We start from the raw sequence: 17,457 nt of genomic DNA on the forward strand, positions 1-17,457 counted from the left end.
AACACATTGACCAGACTCGCCACATAGGATGAAAATGCCTACATGGCTTGTTGATATGGCAAGGTGATTGAGCGAAAGGATAATTAAATCTAGGCCCTTGATTTCTAATCGGATGGCTTTGATCGACTATGAGCGAAGGGGGTACGTTACCTTTAATCCTAGTCGATTGCTTGTGATCCGAGGACGGGGAGATGGCTACCTCAACTCCGACGGGCGCAACGACGACGAGGAGGCTCGGGACGACGGAGGACGGCCAGGGAAGAGCGGAGACGGCGCTGCAATGCTTAGGAGTCGACGATGAACGGCGGAGTGCAACCAGATGAAGGCGATGGACTTGTTTGTCAGGGTTACATGCGTCGAGGGAGACCAAGATGGCTTGGTGGTGTCGAGCTTCAACGGCGAAGGTCCAGCGGCCTCTGGAACTCGAATGAGGTGGCAGAACTTGACAATTGTTGGTCGAGGACGTCGGGATGCGGTCGACGAACACGAGCGAAGGCTCGAACGACGTCGAGGAGGGCTGGAGTGGCACATCGACGATGATGGGATGCAGCAGAGCTACGACGGTGTCGTGAAGTCATTCTGGTGGTGCAAACTCGACGAGATTGAAGGGCTTGAGCGCGGTGTAGCGAAAGGAGCCTTAGTCTGAGATTTGATTTGGGTTTTATAGATGCGAAGAGCGGAATTGAGTTGGCCGACGGGTCTTTAATGCGACGATGAGAAATTAGACATCAGTTTCCTTATTTCCGTCCTCTTTCCTTCACCAATTGATCACGGTGTGATATTACTCTTCAATGCGGCGTCGGTTGCCATACATGGGTGCCTGTTTGCCTTTAATCGAGCGCGAAAACGGGGATTTGAATCGGGCGCTGGGTGTACACAGGAAAGGAAAGAGAAGATTCGGGGAAAGGGGAAGGATATGACAAGCAGGACCCACATGGCAGTGACAGAGGGTGAGAGAAAGAGAGAATTCAAAGAGGGAGAGGCAAAAACCGGCGTGACAGTGAATGGCGGGAGAATCTCTCTGGAACGTTCAATATCAATGGGCTGACGCGCGTGAACAAGAAACTCTTTGTTCCGGGAGAGCTAGTCAGTGACGTTCCATGGAGGTTGTATCTTTGCGATGACAGAACCTTTGCTCAGCTTGGCAGCAACTTTTGCTATCATTTTGTGCTTCAATTGAGTAGCTTGTGGTTACAAGTTTGTGGATAATGCGTTGTAGGCAATACAGGGTTATAGACACGAGTTACAAACCTTTCTACATGTAAAGTTGAAAAGATCGGTGGACTAAGAGATTATTTTGCTATAAAGATAGCGGAATATCTTTGCTTGTGTGCACTATGTTAAATTTTAATAAAGCAAGCTTATTGAAAATAAAGTTAGAAGATACATAAAGTAGTTTCTCCCTTGAAAGAAAAATTACCAATATTTTGTGCTCTAGAATCATAATGTTGAAAACATCTGTTAAGATTCCAAAAGATATATAATGTAAACTGGAGTACTATACATCGATATGCTGAGTTTTTACGACAACTGGATGACTAATCTAACAGTAGGAAAATGTATGACGATGTGGAACTATAGTAGTTTGTGTTTTGCATTGACTTTTATAAGAGCAATAAACCAACAAAATACCTTACATCTACAATACACGGCCTGCCTTGCTGCTATATGCAATTACACAGGCCAAACCGAGGAGGTTCGTGGGACAAAAAGGAAAGCAACAACAGATTACAAATGTTATCCTTTACACTGCAGCTACATACAGGCCATGCATGTACCCTACTTATAAGAGAGAGCTACTTTGGAGAAGAGAGTTTGTTAGGGTCATTATCGTGCTTCAGCGAAGAGTCTCCAGTCACTAATTCATGGAAGGCTTCTACTTTCACAGGCGGCATTCTCATGCCATATGCACTCCTGCAATGGAAATAATGGGTTAAACAAGATAGCAGCAAAGAATGGTCAAACGGACAGCTCAAATCGTGAATCGTTGGTTGGCACTTACATTGATGGGACTTGTTTCAACTGCTGTTCTAGTTGAGCATTCTGATTTGCTGGCATGGTCATATGCTGAAGTTGCTGCTGCTGAAGTTGTTGTTGCTGATTAAGCTGCTGCTGCTGCTGATGTTGAAGTTGCTGCTGCTGATTAAGCTGCTGCTGCTGCTGATTAAGTTGTTGTTGCTGCTGCTGCTGCTGGAGGTGTTGCTGCTGAAGTTGTTGCTGTTGCTGCTGCTGCTGGAGTTGCTGCTGCTGGAGTTGTTGCTGCTGCTGCTGCAACAGTTGCTGGTGCCTTAGATGCAATTGATGTCTACTAAGAGATCCATACAGGCCATCAATTTGAGAATCCATGTTGTTCTCAGTCTTCACATTCACCATAGGCTGGTTCTTGTCTGCCATCATAAGAGGACCACGGGGGCTGGTCATTTGGTTGCGCCTCAACCACTGTTGCTGCTGCAGAAGCTGCTGCTGTTGTGGTGTCAAGTTCTGGAGTGTCATTTGTGGAGGAAACTGCCTTGGAAGCTGTCAATTGCCCGGATGTATACAATGTTAGTATCGATTGAAGCAGCATAAAACAACAATATTATGCTCTCAAAGATAAATATTTCAGCAACTGATAGCAGTCCCAAGTATGCATAGCTATATATAGGGAATAATTATACCATGCCTGATAACAGAAATTTCATGAACCATTTGATTGAAACAGCTTAGGTAGTTGAAGAACAAAGGATTCCAAAGAACAAATATACTAGAAAAGTTTCTCATCCTGGTGTTGACTGACAAACTGCTGCTGTTAAATGGATCCTCAAGGCTAGGCTGATTCAATAAAACTTGCTGGTTTAGCAGGTATATACTAGGGAGTAAATGTTACTACAAATTCATTCTCTGTTAAAAGTTCAAAAGAATGGGGATTAACAGAGAATGGGCAGTTCTCATTCTGAGTTATCAACGTTCTTCTGCACCCATTCTAGAAAAGTCACGTATGGTACTTGCATTCATCATAAGGGATCTATTTCAGAGTGTCCTTTCAAAATCTGAAAGACATCTGAACAGGAACCGACCAAATCGGACAGATTTAAGCTAAGCCACCACCTGATGAATTCCTTAATAAAACTAACAATAATGTCAGCCAGGAGCATTTCTTGTCACTGGTAACCTACCAAAAGCTAGCTACAGTAGCATTATACAACTATTGGGGTCCAAAACAAACCGAGAACGTAAATCGAATTCCCCTGACAACCAGTTTAGATAACGGCGATATCTCGACCCTGCAGTCAAAATTGAGCACCAAGCAATATCTACTCCCAACAATTGAGTTGAGTGGCAGGCAGCCTAGATCACCATATGGCTTGTTTAGTTGGCTAAACTGCTAAATCCACTCATCCTTGCATGGTTATGGGTAGACGCAGGATAAGCGATTCTTCGATTCTAATAAAACTATTGTTCTCAGGAAGAAATTACATATGCAATGGAAAATTGGTGTACAGAGAATAAACCAAGCTGCACAACAATAAAGTATGGTGAACTAGCAGTAAGTGACAACCTGCTGGGCATGAAGAAGGGAATTTTGATTTTGTGACTGAAGAACTTGTGCATCGTGATGAATTGGGTGGTTGACCACTCTACTCCCCATCTTTGTAATCTCCATCAAGGGTCCAATGTTACTACATGTTACATAAAAAAAAAAAAATCGCAATCAGGACCTCAGCAGCTATAATCTAAATAATTTATGGATCTACCATAATACTGATAAATATAGAATGAACCTTTATCAAGATGTCAACAGATGTTATGACAGTTTATTTTAGCCATTTCAAATGAAGGAAGATGTTTGGGCAAGGTAGTAATGTAGTATGCCACGAGCCCCAACCATGCTCCAGCAAATTGGCAGTGAAGAGTAATAAGCAAGCAAGTAAAACTAGGAAAAACACAACAAGCAGCCAAGCATACAAATCTAAAACCTTCACAGATACCACTGTAAGCTGCAAAGTGTAGAATGTGTGGCAGCATGAGTCTCTGCTCTGAAGCTAAGTGAAAAGATGTAAAGATATGATGGAATATCTAGCCATTGGGCCCGTAAAGTCAGTGTGTGTAGGAGTGTCTAAATAGTAGTGGGACCCTGTCAAACAGTGATGAACAGAAAACAATGGCTCACTATTCCTGCCATCTTTGCCCATTCCTCCTATGGTCCCTTTTGCTTACCTCATCTCCAAGTTCGATCTGATTCAAAGTGGTTGGTGCCTGGGTGGAACATAACACTGATAACAGTACAGACACATGACAAGCTTGCATGGGGAAGGATGTAATTAATGACTGCAGGGATATAGCTTCAGCGTGGAAGTGCATTTGATTTCTCCAATTCAGCTTCTAGTAATACATACATGTTTACAATGAGTTACATAAAGAAAAGTTCCCTTGATAACCGGAAGAGGAAGACAGTTAGTGCCCTTTGCAGTGCCAGTATCAAAATTTCCCTATTTACAATGGACCAGTAAATCTATCAAAATGGTTGTAACAGCAGACATCAGTTTATGAATCAAGGTATAAACTCTCCTACATGGACTATTCAAGCCAGTTGTACAATACACTCTCCAAGTCCTGAGCAGAAACACCGGAAAGAGCAAAAGGAATACACACAAAATAGACAGTAACACACTTATATATAATAGGATTAACGTACCTGTATCCAACAGTCTGTAAGAACATCTTGAGGAGTTCAATAGATGAAAATTGCTTCCTGTAGCTGTCAGTTAGAAGCTTCAAGTTGCGTCCTAGCTTACATATGTGCTTAATTATTATTTCTGAAAGAACATCAATAGACACTGCAGTTCCACTTTCAAAGCCTGAGTTCGCTAAGTAGCGAGCAACCAACTTCCGTGTCATAATCAATGCTTGCTCTTGACTTAAAGATTTCCCTTCTACTCTAGATCCATCTTTTCCTCTATATTTGTTTCCTGTCTTGTAATACTCAGGCATCATACCAAACCTTTCGAGCATTACAGTGTTGCGGCTAACAGGTGCTGGTAAATTATCAAGAACCCCATGAACTTCTATTTCGTTGGTCCTAGATATCCCATCTGTTCTCGGAATTGCACTTTCTGGAACACAGTCAGCTGGAAATCTAATTTCTGGAATGAAAGTTTCATCTGTTAAATCTCCAGCATTCTTTGAGTGCAGGGTAGGGCCATTTTCCAACATGGGGGCAGATATGCTGGAACCCTGACCATCCATAAATACGGTCCTCTTCCTTTTATGTACACTGCAAACCTTAAGATAGTCAGACATTCCCTCCGGTGTTCTCTTTGGTATTTCTTGGTCACCTGAGCGAAGCTTGCTATGCCATGTCCTGAATTTTTCAGCATATTGCTTGTACCACGTGTCAGGTAATTCGTCATATCGATTATGCCTTTGAGACAACATTGAACCGTCCCTGCTTGGACTAAACACAGTTCTAGAATGCATCTGCAGCACACGGGAAGTCTCAAAACATCAGAATATAGCAGATGAATTGATGCTATCTTTAGTTAGCATGTCAGGATTGCAACTATGCCACATACCAAACAGTATACAGAATGTGATGGACACTTAAGGACCACATTCAATGGTCAGGGCTTTGATTCGCTAAACTTATGGTGCATGGCATGAAATTATATTTGATACAATGGCAGCATACATTGATCAACCCAGCAGGCTGTAGCAAGACAAGTAGCCAACATTTCATTGTCCTATCAAAAACCTGGTTTTACATAAATAATATGTTAACAGATCATAACCTCACCAGTAGCTATATGGACGGGAACTTTTCAGGTAATGGGCAACTCAAGAATCTAATTAATAATCTCCCCAGTAGCTATATGTCCAGGAGTTTTTCAGGTAATGGGCAACTCTAGAATCTAGATAAGAATTAACAGCAATGATACCTCTACGAGAAAAACGGCTTCATATAACAACTAACATGTCGCAAAGATGCTTAACTAGAAAAATAATGCAAGGCGTTTGAAATCAAATAAAACTACAAAGTACAACATGAACTGCATGCTATACTGGGCGCGACTTGCACTGTTGCATAGATGCAGCACATCACTCAAGAAATCAGGCAGGAAAAGAGAATTCCATATACAACAACCAGTAATAACACAAGCAAGCACGGAAGGAAAGGTATAACGCACTTGATGTTGAGTGTGATCTTCCTGCTCATCTTCTAAAGAGAAATAAATATCATCTCCATGGAGCTGAAGATCTGGAAATAACAAATCAGAAAATGTCAATCAGCCATGGCGGATTAAAAGACAACAGTTACGGCTTTCTTATTTAAAATAATCACCTATTTCTAAAAATGACTCAATTTTTTACATGTTTACTGATTATTGCACATGCAAGTTTCCAGCTTCCTAAAAAATGACATCAATATTTGCTACTCGGTAGGAAAGGTTAGCATTGCATAGAGATGGTATTTTAAATAAGTGCAATATTTTATTTATTGGAAAGAACCTACTATAGGAAGTTGTTTATATTAAACAATTACTTACTTACCATGCAAATTGCATGCCAATTACTAATGAAGTGCAGTCTTATGCTTTTAGGAAAAAGTAACATGTTAATGGATCCTTAAAATCCCGCATGCTGTCCAATTGAATTCAACACCCAAGAAGTGTTACCTAGAATGGGTGCAAAAAAAAAAAATGAATCACAACATATGACACCAGACAATGCTTTATAGTCTTACGTGCAGGGTTACATTTGTGAGATGCCAGTAGAATGTTTCCCAGCATATATAAAATAATATGCACAATTAAATTGCGTTTAACCCAAGAAGAACTTGGACAAACACTAAAAATGAAAGGGTAAACTAAGGCAGCAGCTCCTGAGCAGCAGGAGGTAAATGTTCAGGAAGGAGGGGTAACCCCAACAGAGGAGAACAGGCCGTTCCACAAGGGAACAAGGGTGTCCCAGAAGCTTTGATTGGTTAAAGTTACCAAGTATTGAAATGATTACAGAGGCTTATGTCAGATAACTATATTGAAGCCTAATTATTGAACATCATCACACCTTTTGCTTGACAAGAATGTAGGGAAGGAGAGGAGAGCAAGAGAGCCAGCAGTTCATTTTGGAGGGGGAGAGGGCAAGAAGAGGACAGACTATGGAGATAATTGTTTCTTATGAGTTCATAGTTTCTTGTTAAACTTTGAATCATGAATTCCCTTAGTTCTAATCGATTTCCGAATTTAGAACGAATCATGTCTTGTCAAGCACTAGTATATCCTAAGCTTGGGATGGCAGATTTAATGACTTTAGTCTGCAACAGGGGAAGACTTTCGCAAGTGTCAACCTAACATTTAAAAGTAAATGCCGTAATTCTATGCCTGCTAATTCCCATAATAATTCACAGTAACATTTCAAGCCAAAGTAAACACGACAGTAATCCGACACTACGACGTCACCCTCAATTCGCCCCGCCATGGATCAGTAGTGGCCTCAGACCACTAACATTTTCACCCTCAAATTTTAATCGGTTGGAGAGGTAAGCTTACTCAGCCATCACTGAACGAATATCCTCAGCTATCCCCAGATTCCACGAAACCTAGAACACCACGCAGCTAATTCCTGCGTCAAATTACCCCCCAAATTCCTAGAGCCTCAGCGATTCCAGCAGCAGATCCCTAAATCCCAGCGACCGAATGGCGCCAGTAGCCGGCAGGGTGTGTGGAATGCACTCACAGTTGGCGTTGACGGAGTGGAGGCCGGTGGGGTCCGCGCCGCGGCCGAGGAGCGCGGCGGAGGCCTTGTCAAAGAGGAGCGCGCGGACGCGGAGCTGGAGGAGGAGGAGCGGGCGCGGGGGCGGCGAGGGGGAGGCGGCGGGGTAGAGGAAGGCGTCCCAGGTGGAGGGCGACGTGAGGTGCTGCGCGAGCGCGGCGTGCGCGGCGTCGTCGCCCAGCCACGCGCGCCACGCGCCGCACGCCTCCAGCCGCCGCGCGAGCTCGTACCCGCGCCCGTCGTCGCCCAGCAGCTGCGCCGCGGCCGCCGCCATCCGCGACGACGGACGGGTCGTCCCGCGTCAGCGTGCCGGGATCTCAGTGGCCAGCGTCGCGTGGGCTCGGCCTTCGGCCTCGAGTGCTCGGAAGCTTGACACCTGCCGAACGGCGAGGGAAGCGAAGACCCCCCCCCCCCCCACACCCACTGCAAAAGAGTGGAATAATCTGCGAAAAATTCAGCCCACCAGACCCAGAAAGACAGTCCAAAATGTGGGTCAAACTAAAGCCCGACCAATCCAATCCATAATAGCAGCTCCGCATGGATTTCTATGGTCTTTTTTTTTGCGAGGGATTTCCATGGTCTTACCAGAACATTGAAACCTCTACAGCTAGCAACTCTATACTTGTTTCACGTATGTAAATCAATTCATCAAACGTGATTTTATTAAACTGTGAGGAGGATAAAGATAGCAACTAATTTTATAAAAAGGCAAAAATAATTCTCGTATAGTACCTTAGTTTAGTAGTAGACGACGGTAGAGACGACGCACAGACAGTGACACATACTCTTTAGAAAGCTAGTGTTGTAGGCAAAGTGCGGAAGATAACGTTCATTCTGAAGAAACCTGACGATGAATGTATGGAAATCAAATATTAACGTCTATGTATGAAATATGAATAATATAAGATTAAATGTATTTTTAGAATGTATGAAAGACAATATTGTAAGTCTAAGTATAAAAGACAAATAATAGAAAATTAAATGTATTTTTATAAAGGGAAACAGAGTCTAACTTTGTATGGTGACTGTTTGATCAACTCAGATAAATGGTGGTGATCGATCGAATTTGTCACAACTTACATATTTTATAGGAGTATAATGCTAGATTTTTTTTTCTGGATTCCTACTGGAACTGAATTGTCTCATTTTTAATCCTTATACAATTCATGTTTTAAATAGGCCGTGTGTGTACTTCTCTTGAAGGAAATAATGGAATGTGCCTCGAAATGGTCTTCCAAACATTTTAAATACTAAGAATAAAATCAGAGCTTTGCAACGGGTCACAATTAAAGGAGAAACAACTTTTAAACATATCACTGTTTTTCAGAACATACAAAGAAAAATCATTATGGCGCGTACTCAGAAGTAGAGAATTTTACAAGCAGACCTGCCTGAAATTTTAATTTTAAGGCGAAATTTGTACTTTAAGCTTCAAAATGTGGACGAGCAAACGTCTCAATCATGTGACGCTCGGTCGCCTTTGTTCACTTGCAAGCCGAATAACACAATATCAATATCCACTGTTTAAGATCAACTCAAGGATCGGATCGGTTGTCCGTATAATGGTAATCTCGTCCGGTGAATGTGTATAAAACTCGACCGACCTAAAAAGAATTAGGTGATATTATATTAAAAAAGTAGGCATCTAAATTTGAGTTCGAGAGAACTCAAACTTAGATGGTAGTGGTGTACCTCCTACTAACTGAGTTATGCTCGATTCTTTCAATGAATGTTTATAATCAGATAGATAAGTATATTTAGTTACACGCATATGCTATTTTAATCCCGTCGGGTGGATGTAAATGTACGTTTACAATCTGGCTCAACGAATACAGGCTCCTGCATCTACTCATGTAGTCGGATCTACTTATCAGTGTTACAAAATTATCTCTCTATACGAGCAACAAATCACAATCTCAGTTCTTATATCCATTTATACAAATTTAAATTCGATCAATCAATTAAAACTTAACTCAACTTATATAGACCAATATAATCTTATTTTCAATAAATATAACTCTACTGCTCACTTTAACCTACGGTCCATACAAACAACACCGTACGGTCATCCAATCACGAGCCGAAGAGACGGACAAACAAATGTCATTGTAGTAGGAATCTTCGTCTTCATTGGTCCAACCACTCCGTCGCCAAGAAACCGCGCACCGCCTCTCGCCACGCGACCTTACGATGCATGACCACGACCTGTCCAGCCACAGCTCAGCTCCAAAGGTCGCCAATGCTCGCGCGCGACAAAACAAGACAAGGCGGCGCTTTGAATGCACGGTTCCTTCGGGCAAGCACTCCAAAGGACACAACAAAATTGACTCGCCGCGCGTCATGTCGGCAACCGTGGTGGTCACCGTCGTGACGTACCCTGCCTGCTTTCAAGAAAAATATTTTTTTATCGGGCTTCCCAAGAAAATTCTATAAGTATAGAGTGAGGCCGTGGGAGCTCAAAGACCAGCTGTTGTGATTGGCGCAGGTCGAGAAACCATTGGCGGTGTGCATGCGTGCGTGCGCGTCTATCTTGTAATCGGAAGAGAGAAAAAAGAAACCATCGATGGAAGCGTCGGTGTGGAGCGGGCTGAACTCCGGCGTGGTGCTGAGCCTGGTCGCCGTGCTGTGGACGGTGGTGTGGCAGAACTTGCAGCACCTCCAGCTGCAGCAGTTCTTCGGGCGCCACCTGAGCCGCCACGCGCGGCGGCTGGCCGCGATGGTGGACCCGTACCTGTCGGTCACCATCGCCGAGTACGAGGGCGGCCGCATGAAGCGCAGCGACGCGTACGAGGAGGTCAAGGCGTACCTCAGCACAGCGTGCTCCCGCGGCGTGCGCCACCTCAGGGCCGAGGGCGCCAAGGACACCGACAAGCTCGTGCTCAGCATGGTCGACGGCGAGGAGGTGGCCGACGAGTTCCAGGGCGCCACGGTCTGGTGGTGGGCGTACTCCAGGCCGCCGCCGCGCACGGACGGCGCTGCGCCGTGGTGGGGCGGCGGCGGCGGCGCGCAGGAGGAACGCCGGTTCTACAGGCTCTTCTTCCTCGAGCGCCACCGCGAGCTCGTGCTCGACACCTACCTCCCGCGCGTCCGGCGGCTGGGCCGCGCCGTCATGGTCAAGAACCGCCAGCGGAAGCTCTTCACCAACATCTCCACGCACCAGTGGAGCGAGGACGGGTTCGCAAGGTCGGCGTGGAGCCACGTCGTGTTCGAGCACCCCAAGACGTTCGACACGCTCGCCATGGACCTTGCGAGGAAGAAGGAGATCATGGACGACCTTGACATGTTCAAGAACGGGAAGGATTACTACGCACGCGTCGGGAAAGCGTGGAAGCGCGGGTACCTCCTGTACGGCCCGCCGGGGACGGGCAAGTCGGCCATGGTCGCCGCCATGGCCAACTACCTCGACTATGACATCTACGACATCGAGCTCACCTCGGTGCACTCCAACACCGACCTCCGGAAGCTGTTCATCGAGACGACGAGCAAGTCGATCATCGTGATCGAGGACATCGACTGCTCGCTCGACCTCACCGGCGCGCGCAAGAAGAAGAAGAAAGCAGCAGAAGACGACAAGGTCAAGAAGGACGGCGCCGCGGACGAGAAGAAGGACACCAGCAGCAAGGTGACGCTGTCCGGCCTGCTCAACTTCATCGACGGGCTGTGGTCGGCGTGCGGCGGCGAGCGGATCATCGTGTTCACCACCAACCACGTCGAGAAGCTGGACCCGGCGCTGATCCGGAGGGGCCGCATGGACAAGCACATCGAGATGTCCTACTGCAGCTTCGAGGCGTTCAAGTTCCTGGCCAAGATATACCTCGACGTGGAGTCCCACGACCTGTTCGACGCCGTCGGAGAGCTGCTGCGGGAGGTGGACATGACGTTGGCAGACGTCGCCGAGAACCTGACGCCCAAGAGCGTCGACGATGGCGCGGACTCGTGCCTCTCGGCCTTGGTGACGGCACTGGAAGAGGCCAAGGAGAAGAAGGCGAGCGGAGGAAATGAACAAGACGAACAAGATGAGGAGGACCAGTAGTTCATAGTTCTAACTGATTGCCACTTTGTCATTGGTAATTCTGCTAGTTTCCCTTCGCTTATTCAGGATTCTAATAACTAATGATATATAGAATAAACTACGGGGGTTTTAAAAAAAGTCTTGAAAAAACCATATACTGTGCTACTGCTACAAGAAATAAGTTGACTCGAGGTCTACGTGACCTGAAGTTTGCGTAACGAAAATCTTGGATGTTCAGTGCTAAACATTTTCTTGCTAGTCCAGTGGTTAGGATCGCTGATACCTGGATGATGCTTATCGTGATCAATAAATCAATAAAGTTCCAATCATTGTTTTATCTTCTACTACATCAATATTCAATATCAATATACTAACGGTAGAAGAATTCTCAAGCTCTCGTAGGCCCTGCTACTGTTGCTACTGTAGCAATGGGCCCGGGTATATATGCGTGTGTATGTATATACGTATATACATACATATATGTGTATGTATATATATACATATACGTATACATACATATGTAAATTTTTTGAAAATTTTTAGAAAATATCGAAATGAATATAAAAAATCTAAAATACAAAGAAAAATATCTAAAACTAAAAAAAAATATGAAACAAATTTTTTTATGTTAGTATTACTTTCACCTACGTGTTAAAACTATGTGCATGTATAAAAGTACTATTGTTTTCTCTATAATTAATTAAATGTGTTTAACATTAATAATTTCATGTGAACCTAATTTTTTTAGTCTTCTTTTTGTCGTGCTCCATACAAAAAATAAAAAACAGGCGCGCTAATCAAGCTAGTTACAATCCTATTGAATCTCAATACACGCATGCTCCACTGAGTTTAAACACTCAGACACGAAGGCCTTCCATCACATGTGAGCGTCATGGACAACAAGTACCTATACATACCTGTGATGGCTCTGGCCTCCTCCCTTCTCCGTGCTCTGCACCACGTGTAACGTCATTGCCCGAACACCTTCCTCGGCCACCGTCGTGATCTTTATCACGCTCTGGGTCACGGTCGTCCTCACCACGCTCCCTAGGGTCGCTGTCGTCGCTTCTTCACTCGTCATGCTCACTGAGGCCCTCTCCCACCCAATCGTCCTCAGGCCGACACTCATGACACCAGTCCCAGCACCACACCACCCGCGGCTCTGACAGGCGATATCGTCAACTCAGGTAGCATGGGCTATTGATCGATCCATGGCTTCACGCCGTTCACGTACCCACAGACCGTGAGTGCCGCTACCTCGCTGCCACCGGAGGTCGACATCCACATCGATGTCATCAAGGAGCCACTATCACCGACTCTTGCGCCACCTCCATGAAAGTACATCTAGGTCCCCTATGTGAGTTTTGGATATTTGATGATAAAAGATTAAGAGACTAATATGTTTATTGAGTTTATGAATATATTTTAGTTATATTAAAGAAGTTAAACATCGTTGGCGTCCCTCAAAAGGAAAAGAGAAGCGGCATATAGTTACTCATTAGGTTTAAATTGTTTTTATTTTCGAACTTGAGTTTAAGAATGCCGTTCTATCAAGAGAGATGCGTTTAAATTGACTTGAAGATATCTCAGTGCTCAAATAACTCTTTTAGACCAAAGAGAGACACAATCACTACACAGACACCGGGAAAGTTTTAGTGTTTGTCTGCACCCGGAGTGTCTAGGCTGATCCGGAGTCTCCGGGTTACTAGAACCTCCGGGTAAGGCTCCTGGTAGGGTGCTCGAGTAGAACCTAAGTGCCGAATCTGAAGTCTCTGGGTTGTCCTAAATACTCCGGATTCTGGTAAGTGGCCTGGAGTGTCTGGGTTAAACTCCGAGTCAAGCTCTCTATTTGGGCTTGAGTGTTCAACCCGGAGTCTCCGGGTAGACCCGAATACTCTTGGATATAGTGAATGTTCGGATTCTCCGGATAGGGCTCTGGACAGAGGCCTCTGTAGAGCTTTCGAAGGCTAACCCGGATACTCCGGCTGAACCCAGATACTCCGGGTCAGTAAAAAACTATTGTAACGGCTAGTTTTGGGGGGCTAAGTTTAAATACCCCAATCCCCCTTTCATTCATTGCTGTTGAACCAACTCGAGACAAAAGACTTTATAGCTTCTTTAGAGCTCTTGCACTCCTCTAATGCATTAATTCTAGCAAGGCTTTGAGAGTGTGGGTTGAAAAGTGAGACTGAGTGCTAGTGAGCTTAAATCTATCTTTTGAGCACTTGAGTTATTCGTCAAGCCGTCGACCCGTATTCGTTACTTTTGGAGCTACGAGCTCCTAGACGGTTAGACGTCACTCAGAGAGCACCTAAGCTTTTGGAGTGCCCCGAAAAATTTGTGAAGGTCATCCTCGCCCGCACAAGGGAAGAGGAAGGTTGAGTAAGCCCCAAGCTCAATCTTTGTGGTCGCTCGGTGAGGATAAGATTTGAGAGAGATCAAACTCTTTGTGAGCACCTCAACGGAGACGTAGGATCATTGGATCCGAACTTCGGGAAATAAATACTTGTCCTATTTACTTTCTTGTATATTTTTTTTTTTGTTCTAGTTGATCTTTTGGGTGATTTACCCCAATCTACTTGTTTCTGAGTTTGTGACCGCAAGTGGTTGTTGAAAATAAGCTCATACATCAATTAGAATCTGTTGTAACTTATAGACTCAACTAGATTCGTTTAAATACTCATAGTTTTCAATTTTCTATTATTTTTGGATTATCTGGGTTCACCCGGAGTATCCGGATCTTGTACAGCTCAGAGTCTCTGGATTGACCCGAAGTATCCATACTCTGTAATCCATTATGGAGTTTTAAATTTCAGGAAACGCCTATTCACACCCCTTCTAGATAACATCACATACATTCAATTGGTATCAGAGCCTAACCTCCTACAAGACTTCATTGCTTGAAGAATTTGAAGATGTCGGTATCCGGGGAGAAGAGTTCGAAGAGCCTGACGAGTACAAAAGGTGATCTTTCGACATCGAGTAATGGTAAAGGAAAGAGAGTCGCAATCGAGTTCAATTGTGATAAATTGAAGCTTTCAATTCTTATATTTTTTTTCTATTCGGGTGTGCGTCATATTTTGATGGCACGCACTATACCGCTTGGAGGCACAAAATAAAATTACATTTAATATCCCTTCATCCAAGTATTTAGAAGATTATTTGCACATATTTTATGTTGCCGGATGAAGACAAAGAGCTCACTTCCGATCAAGAGCAAAATCTACACCGCAATGCACAAGCCGTAAGTGTGTTACTTGGTGGTTTGAGCCTCGAGAAATTTAATAAGGTAGATAGGCTTGAAGAAGCCAAAATGATATGGGACACACTTCAAGTCACATATGAAGGCACCATAAGTGTGAAGGAATCCAAAATAGACTTGCTTGAAGGCAAATTAGGAAGATTTATTATGCAGAATGATGAAACCCCTCAAACCATGTATGACTATATGATGATGCTAATAACCAAGATAAGAGGACTAGTAAGTGAAGAGCTAGATGATCACAAGGTGATGCGAAGATTGTTAAGAGTTTTTACAAAAAAAAATCCTATCTTGAATACTCTCATCCGAGAAAGTAGATATTATAAGAGACTCACATCAAGTAATATGCTTAGTAGGATACTTTCTCATAAGCTCATAGAGGAGGAAGGGGCATTGAGAGGTTCGGGGAACTCATGGTATCTCCGATGGGGTAGCCGCATTTAGTCCGAGCCCACACCGGCAGCGCCGCTATGGTGTTGTACCTCCCGATCCCTAGCACCACACCACCAGCAACCAGATTAAATTAGAAGCCAAAGCGATCCAAAATAAAGCATCGATGTGGGCGCGTTCTCATGGCTGTGTAGCAGCCAGCCGTGCCTGTAAGACGAGTGGGCAAACATGGACAGGGAAGCGCACATGAGGAAGCAGTTTGGGGTTGTAAATTTAGCGTCCAGGTACCTGAGCAGGTCAAAGGACTCTCCTATGACTTCGCCATTGGGCTCCAGCACAGGGACCTGTACAGTACAATGATCAAAGATGCAAGATGTGAATGTGATGTTCCAAAAATAAAAATTAAGCATCTGAGCCTTAGCTTGGTTGGCTGTGATGGAGGGAGCAAGGAGCTCCTGTCCTGAGCTAGCCGTATTCGAGCCGCGGTGCTCGCGCGGTATGTACGTCTCGTGAATTAGGCTCCAAAGAAGCCTCTGAAGGGGACCCGACGTTAAAAAAAAATTAAGAGATGATGATGGATCGAGTTTAGAGCGCAAGTAGAGTGACCTTGCCCGGTGGGAAAACTTTGTCCAGTAACCTAAGAGATTTTTCTAGTATTAGTCAGCAATAGTAGTGTGGTGGAAGTGATCAACTTGGGTGAAATGAGAAGAAAAATATAGTACTCCACCACGCAGGCTTGTCTTGCAAATCGACTGCAAGCAGTTGAATCTTGTCTTGCAACCCCTGGTCAAGAGTGAAGAGTGTTTGTGGATCGATCCATGCGTGCTTGATAAGGAAAAGGAAAAAAGCAAGGATGCAGACTAACCTTGAAGTTCCTGGTGATTTCCATGATCTGTTCGCTCCTCGTGACCTTCGACCCACTGGCCGCTGGACGCCTTAGGGCCCTGGGACTCCATCTGCCTGGCCTCCCGCGGATTCATCAGGGGCTGGTAGAACTCCACGATCTTCGGTGCCCGGCGCATATTGTCACAGTTGCTTCCCACTGGCGCATGGACCTTGGCGAGACTTCTTAGTGGCGGCAGCGATGGGCCAGCACCGCCAAGCCGGCTTGGCGGAGAAGCGTCAGGCTGTGGCAGCACAGGCATCCGCGATAGACCGACGACAGACGATTCCTTCTACGGCATCTTCTCGCGCAGGGCACAGATTGTGTTCCGGTCGATCCAATCGAGTGGTCTGTCAACTTGCAGCCCGGCGGGTTGGCGAGGACAATGGCGGTGGCGGCAATCGCAATTGGTGGACGGTGGTGGAGGAGACCGTCGACTGATTGCCCATGCAACCATGGTGAGGTCGACCTCAGAACGCCCAAGATGCCCACGAGGAGGCGGTGCTGTGGTGTCTGTCATGCGATGGAGCCAGAGCTGCACTGGCGGACCCCCACGTTTCTCCATCTCGCCTCAACTCTCATCTCTCGGCCTAGATCGAGAAACTGAGGCGCCGCCGCAATGAGATTTGTCAAGATCAGATTTGACGCCGGATTCCGAGCCGCAGTGCACGAATTTGTGGTGTCGTCCCCCAATCTCCAAACTGGCTAGGCCCCTCATCTGACACGGCGGCGTGTCCGAGCCCCCTTCGTCCTGCGCGGCGGAGCGCGGCCAGCCACCTCAAGCGCAATGCGGGGAAGGAAATTTTTGTGTCTCTCATATTCCTCTTAGTTGCACGTGTCAGTCGTTAAATCAGGGAAGGACGGTATATATTAAGATCTCGTAAGAATCTTTCGATGAAGGATCTCATAGCATTTTCTTCCGTGATGCGGTAGTGGAAAAGGAGGACTGGGATGGAGGAGGCGAGGGAGGGAGCAGATGATAGCGACAACGCGTGGTTGGATGGATGTGTGGCGGAGGGGTGAGGAGGACTTGGGGATGGAGCATAATTAAGGGGAGAGGAAGTGTGAAAAGTGTTACGCGTGCTGTCGGCAGAGGAATATTTTAGTGGATGAAACATACTTTATTTCTTTTTAAAAAAGGAGAGATTCATTTAAAAAGTC

The 17,457-nt window shown here is 45.3% G+C and overlaps 3 protein-coding genes across 5 annotated transcripts; 1 reads left to right on the forward strand and 2 right to left on the reverse strand.

Moving 5' to 3' along the window:
• Window positions 1-1,576: 1,576 nt before the first annotated feature.
• Window positions 1,577-8,157, reverse strand: LOC133913559 (uncharacterized). 2 transcript variants are annotated; one of them, XM_062356738.1, is made up of 6 exons: window positions 7,714-8,157; window positions 6,165-6,235; window positions 4,676-5,457; window positions 3,539-3,659; window positions 2,003-2,517; window positions 1,577-1,914 (listed from the first exon to the last, which is right to left on the reverse strand). In XM_062356738.1, exons 1-6 carry the CDS (start codon window positions 8,021-8,023, stop codon window positions 1,797-1,799), a joined length of 1,917 nt encoding a protein of 638 aa, XP_062212722.1. In that variant the 5' UTR covers window positions 8,024-8,157; the 3' UTR covers window positions 1,577-1,796. The 2 variants fall into 2 exon arrangements, with proteins under 2 accessions (XP_062212722.1, XP_062212723.1); XM_062356739.1 differs by lacking the exon at window positions 7,714-8,157 and adding an exon at window positions 6,529-6,577.
• Window positions 8,158-10,189: 2,032 nt separating this feature from the next.
• LOC133913560 (AAA-ATPase ASD, mitochondrial-like) lies at window positions 10,190-11,899 on the forward strand. The gene has a single exon (XM_062356740.1). The coding sequence runs from the start codon at window positions 10,313-10,315 to the stop codon at window positions 11,780-11,782; it is 1,470 nt and encodes a 489-aa protein (XP_062212724.1). The 5' UTR covers window positions 10,190-10,312; the 3' UTR covers window positions 11,783-11,899.
• A 3,864-nt stretch (window positions 11,900-15,763) lies between these two features.
• On the reverse strand, window positions 15,764-17,213 carry LOC133911278 (uncharacterized). 2 transcript variants are annotated; one of them, XR_009908636.1, is made up of 3 exons: window positions 16,279-17,213; window positions 16,141-16,196; window positions 15,764-16,050 (listed from the first exon to the last, which is right to left on the reverse strand). XR_009908636.1 is itself a non-coding variant. In XM_062353476.1 (3 exons), the coding sequence occupies exons 1-3, from the start codon at window positions 16,556-16,558 to the stop codon at window positions 15,999-16,001; spliced, it is 393 nt and encodes a 130-aa protein (XP_062209460.1). In that variant the 5' UTR covers window positions 16,559-17,212; the 3' UTR covers window positions 15,765-15,998. The 2 variants fall into 2 exon arrangements, 1 of the variants encoding a protein (XP_062209460.1); XM_062353476.1 differs by having other exon boundaries at window positions 15,765-16,050; window positions 16,136-16,196; window positions 16,279-17,212.
• Between the last annotated feature and the right edge of the window lie 244 nt (window positions 17,214-17,457).

This window comes from Phragmites australis, chromosome 3 (genome assembly GCF_958298935.1).
Source record: "Phragmites australis chromosome 3, lpPhrAust1.1, whole genome shotgun sequence".
In the NCBI taxonomy this organism is placed as follows: Eukaryota; Viridiplantae; Streptophyta; class Magnoliopsida; order Poales; family Poaceae; genus Phragmites; species Phragmites australis.

Coding starts and splice junctions, on each gene's coding strand:
- LOC133913560 (XM_062356740.1), top strand. CDS start 10,313: ATGGAAGCGTCGGTGTGGAGCGGGCTGAACTCCGGCGTGGTGCTGAGC.
- LOC133913559 (XM_062356738.1), bottom strand. CDS start 8,023: ATGGCGGCGGCCGCGGCGCAGCTGCTGGGCGACGACGGGCGCGGGTAC. Junction 3,660..4,675: donor TTACAGACTGTTGGATACAG/GTACGTTAATCC, acceptor TGTAACATGTAG/TAACATTGGACCCTTGATGG. Junction 2,518..3,538: donor CCCTTCTTCATGCCCAGCAG/GTTGTCACTTAC, acceptor GGCAATTGACAG/CTTCCAAGGCAGTTTCCTCC.
- LOC133911278 (XM_062353476.1), bottom strand. CDS start 16,558: ATGCCTGTGCTGCCACAGCCTGACGCTTCTCCGCCAAGCCGGCTTGGC. Junction 16,197..16,278: donor AAATCACCAGGAACTTCAAG/GTTAGTCTGCAT, acceptor ACTCTTGACCAG/GGGTTGCAAGACAAGATTCA. Junction 16,051..16,135: donor AGACAAGCCTGCGTGGTGGA/GTACTATATTTT, acceptor AAAATCTCTTAG/GTTACTGGACAAAGTTTTCC.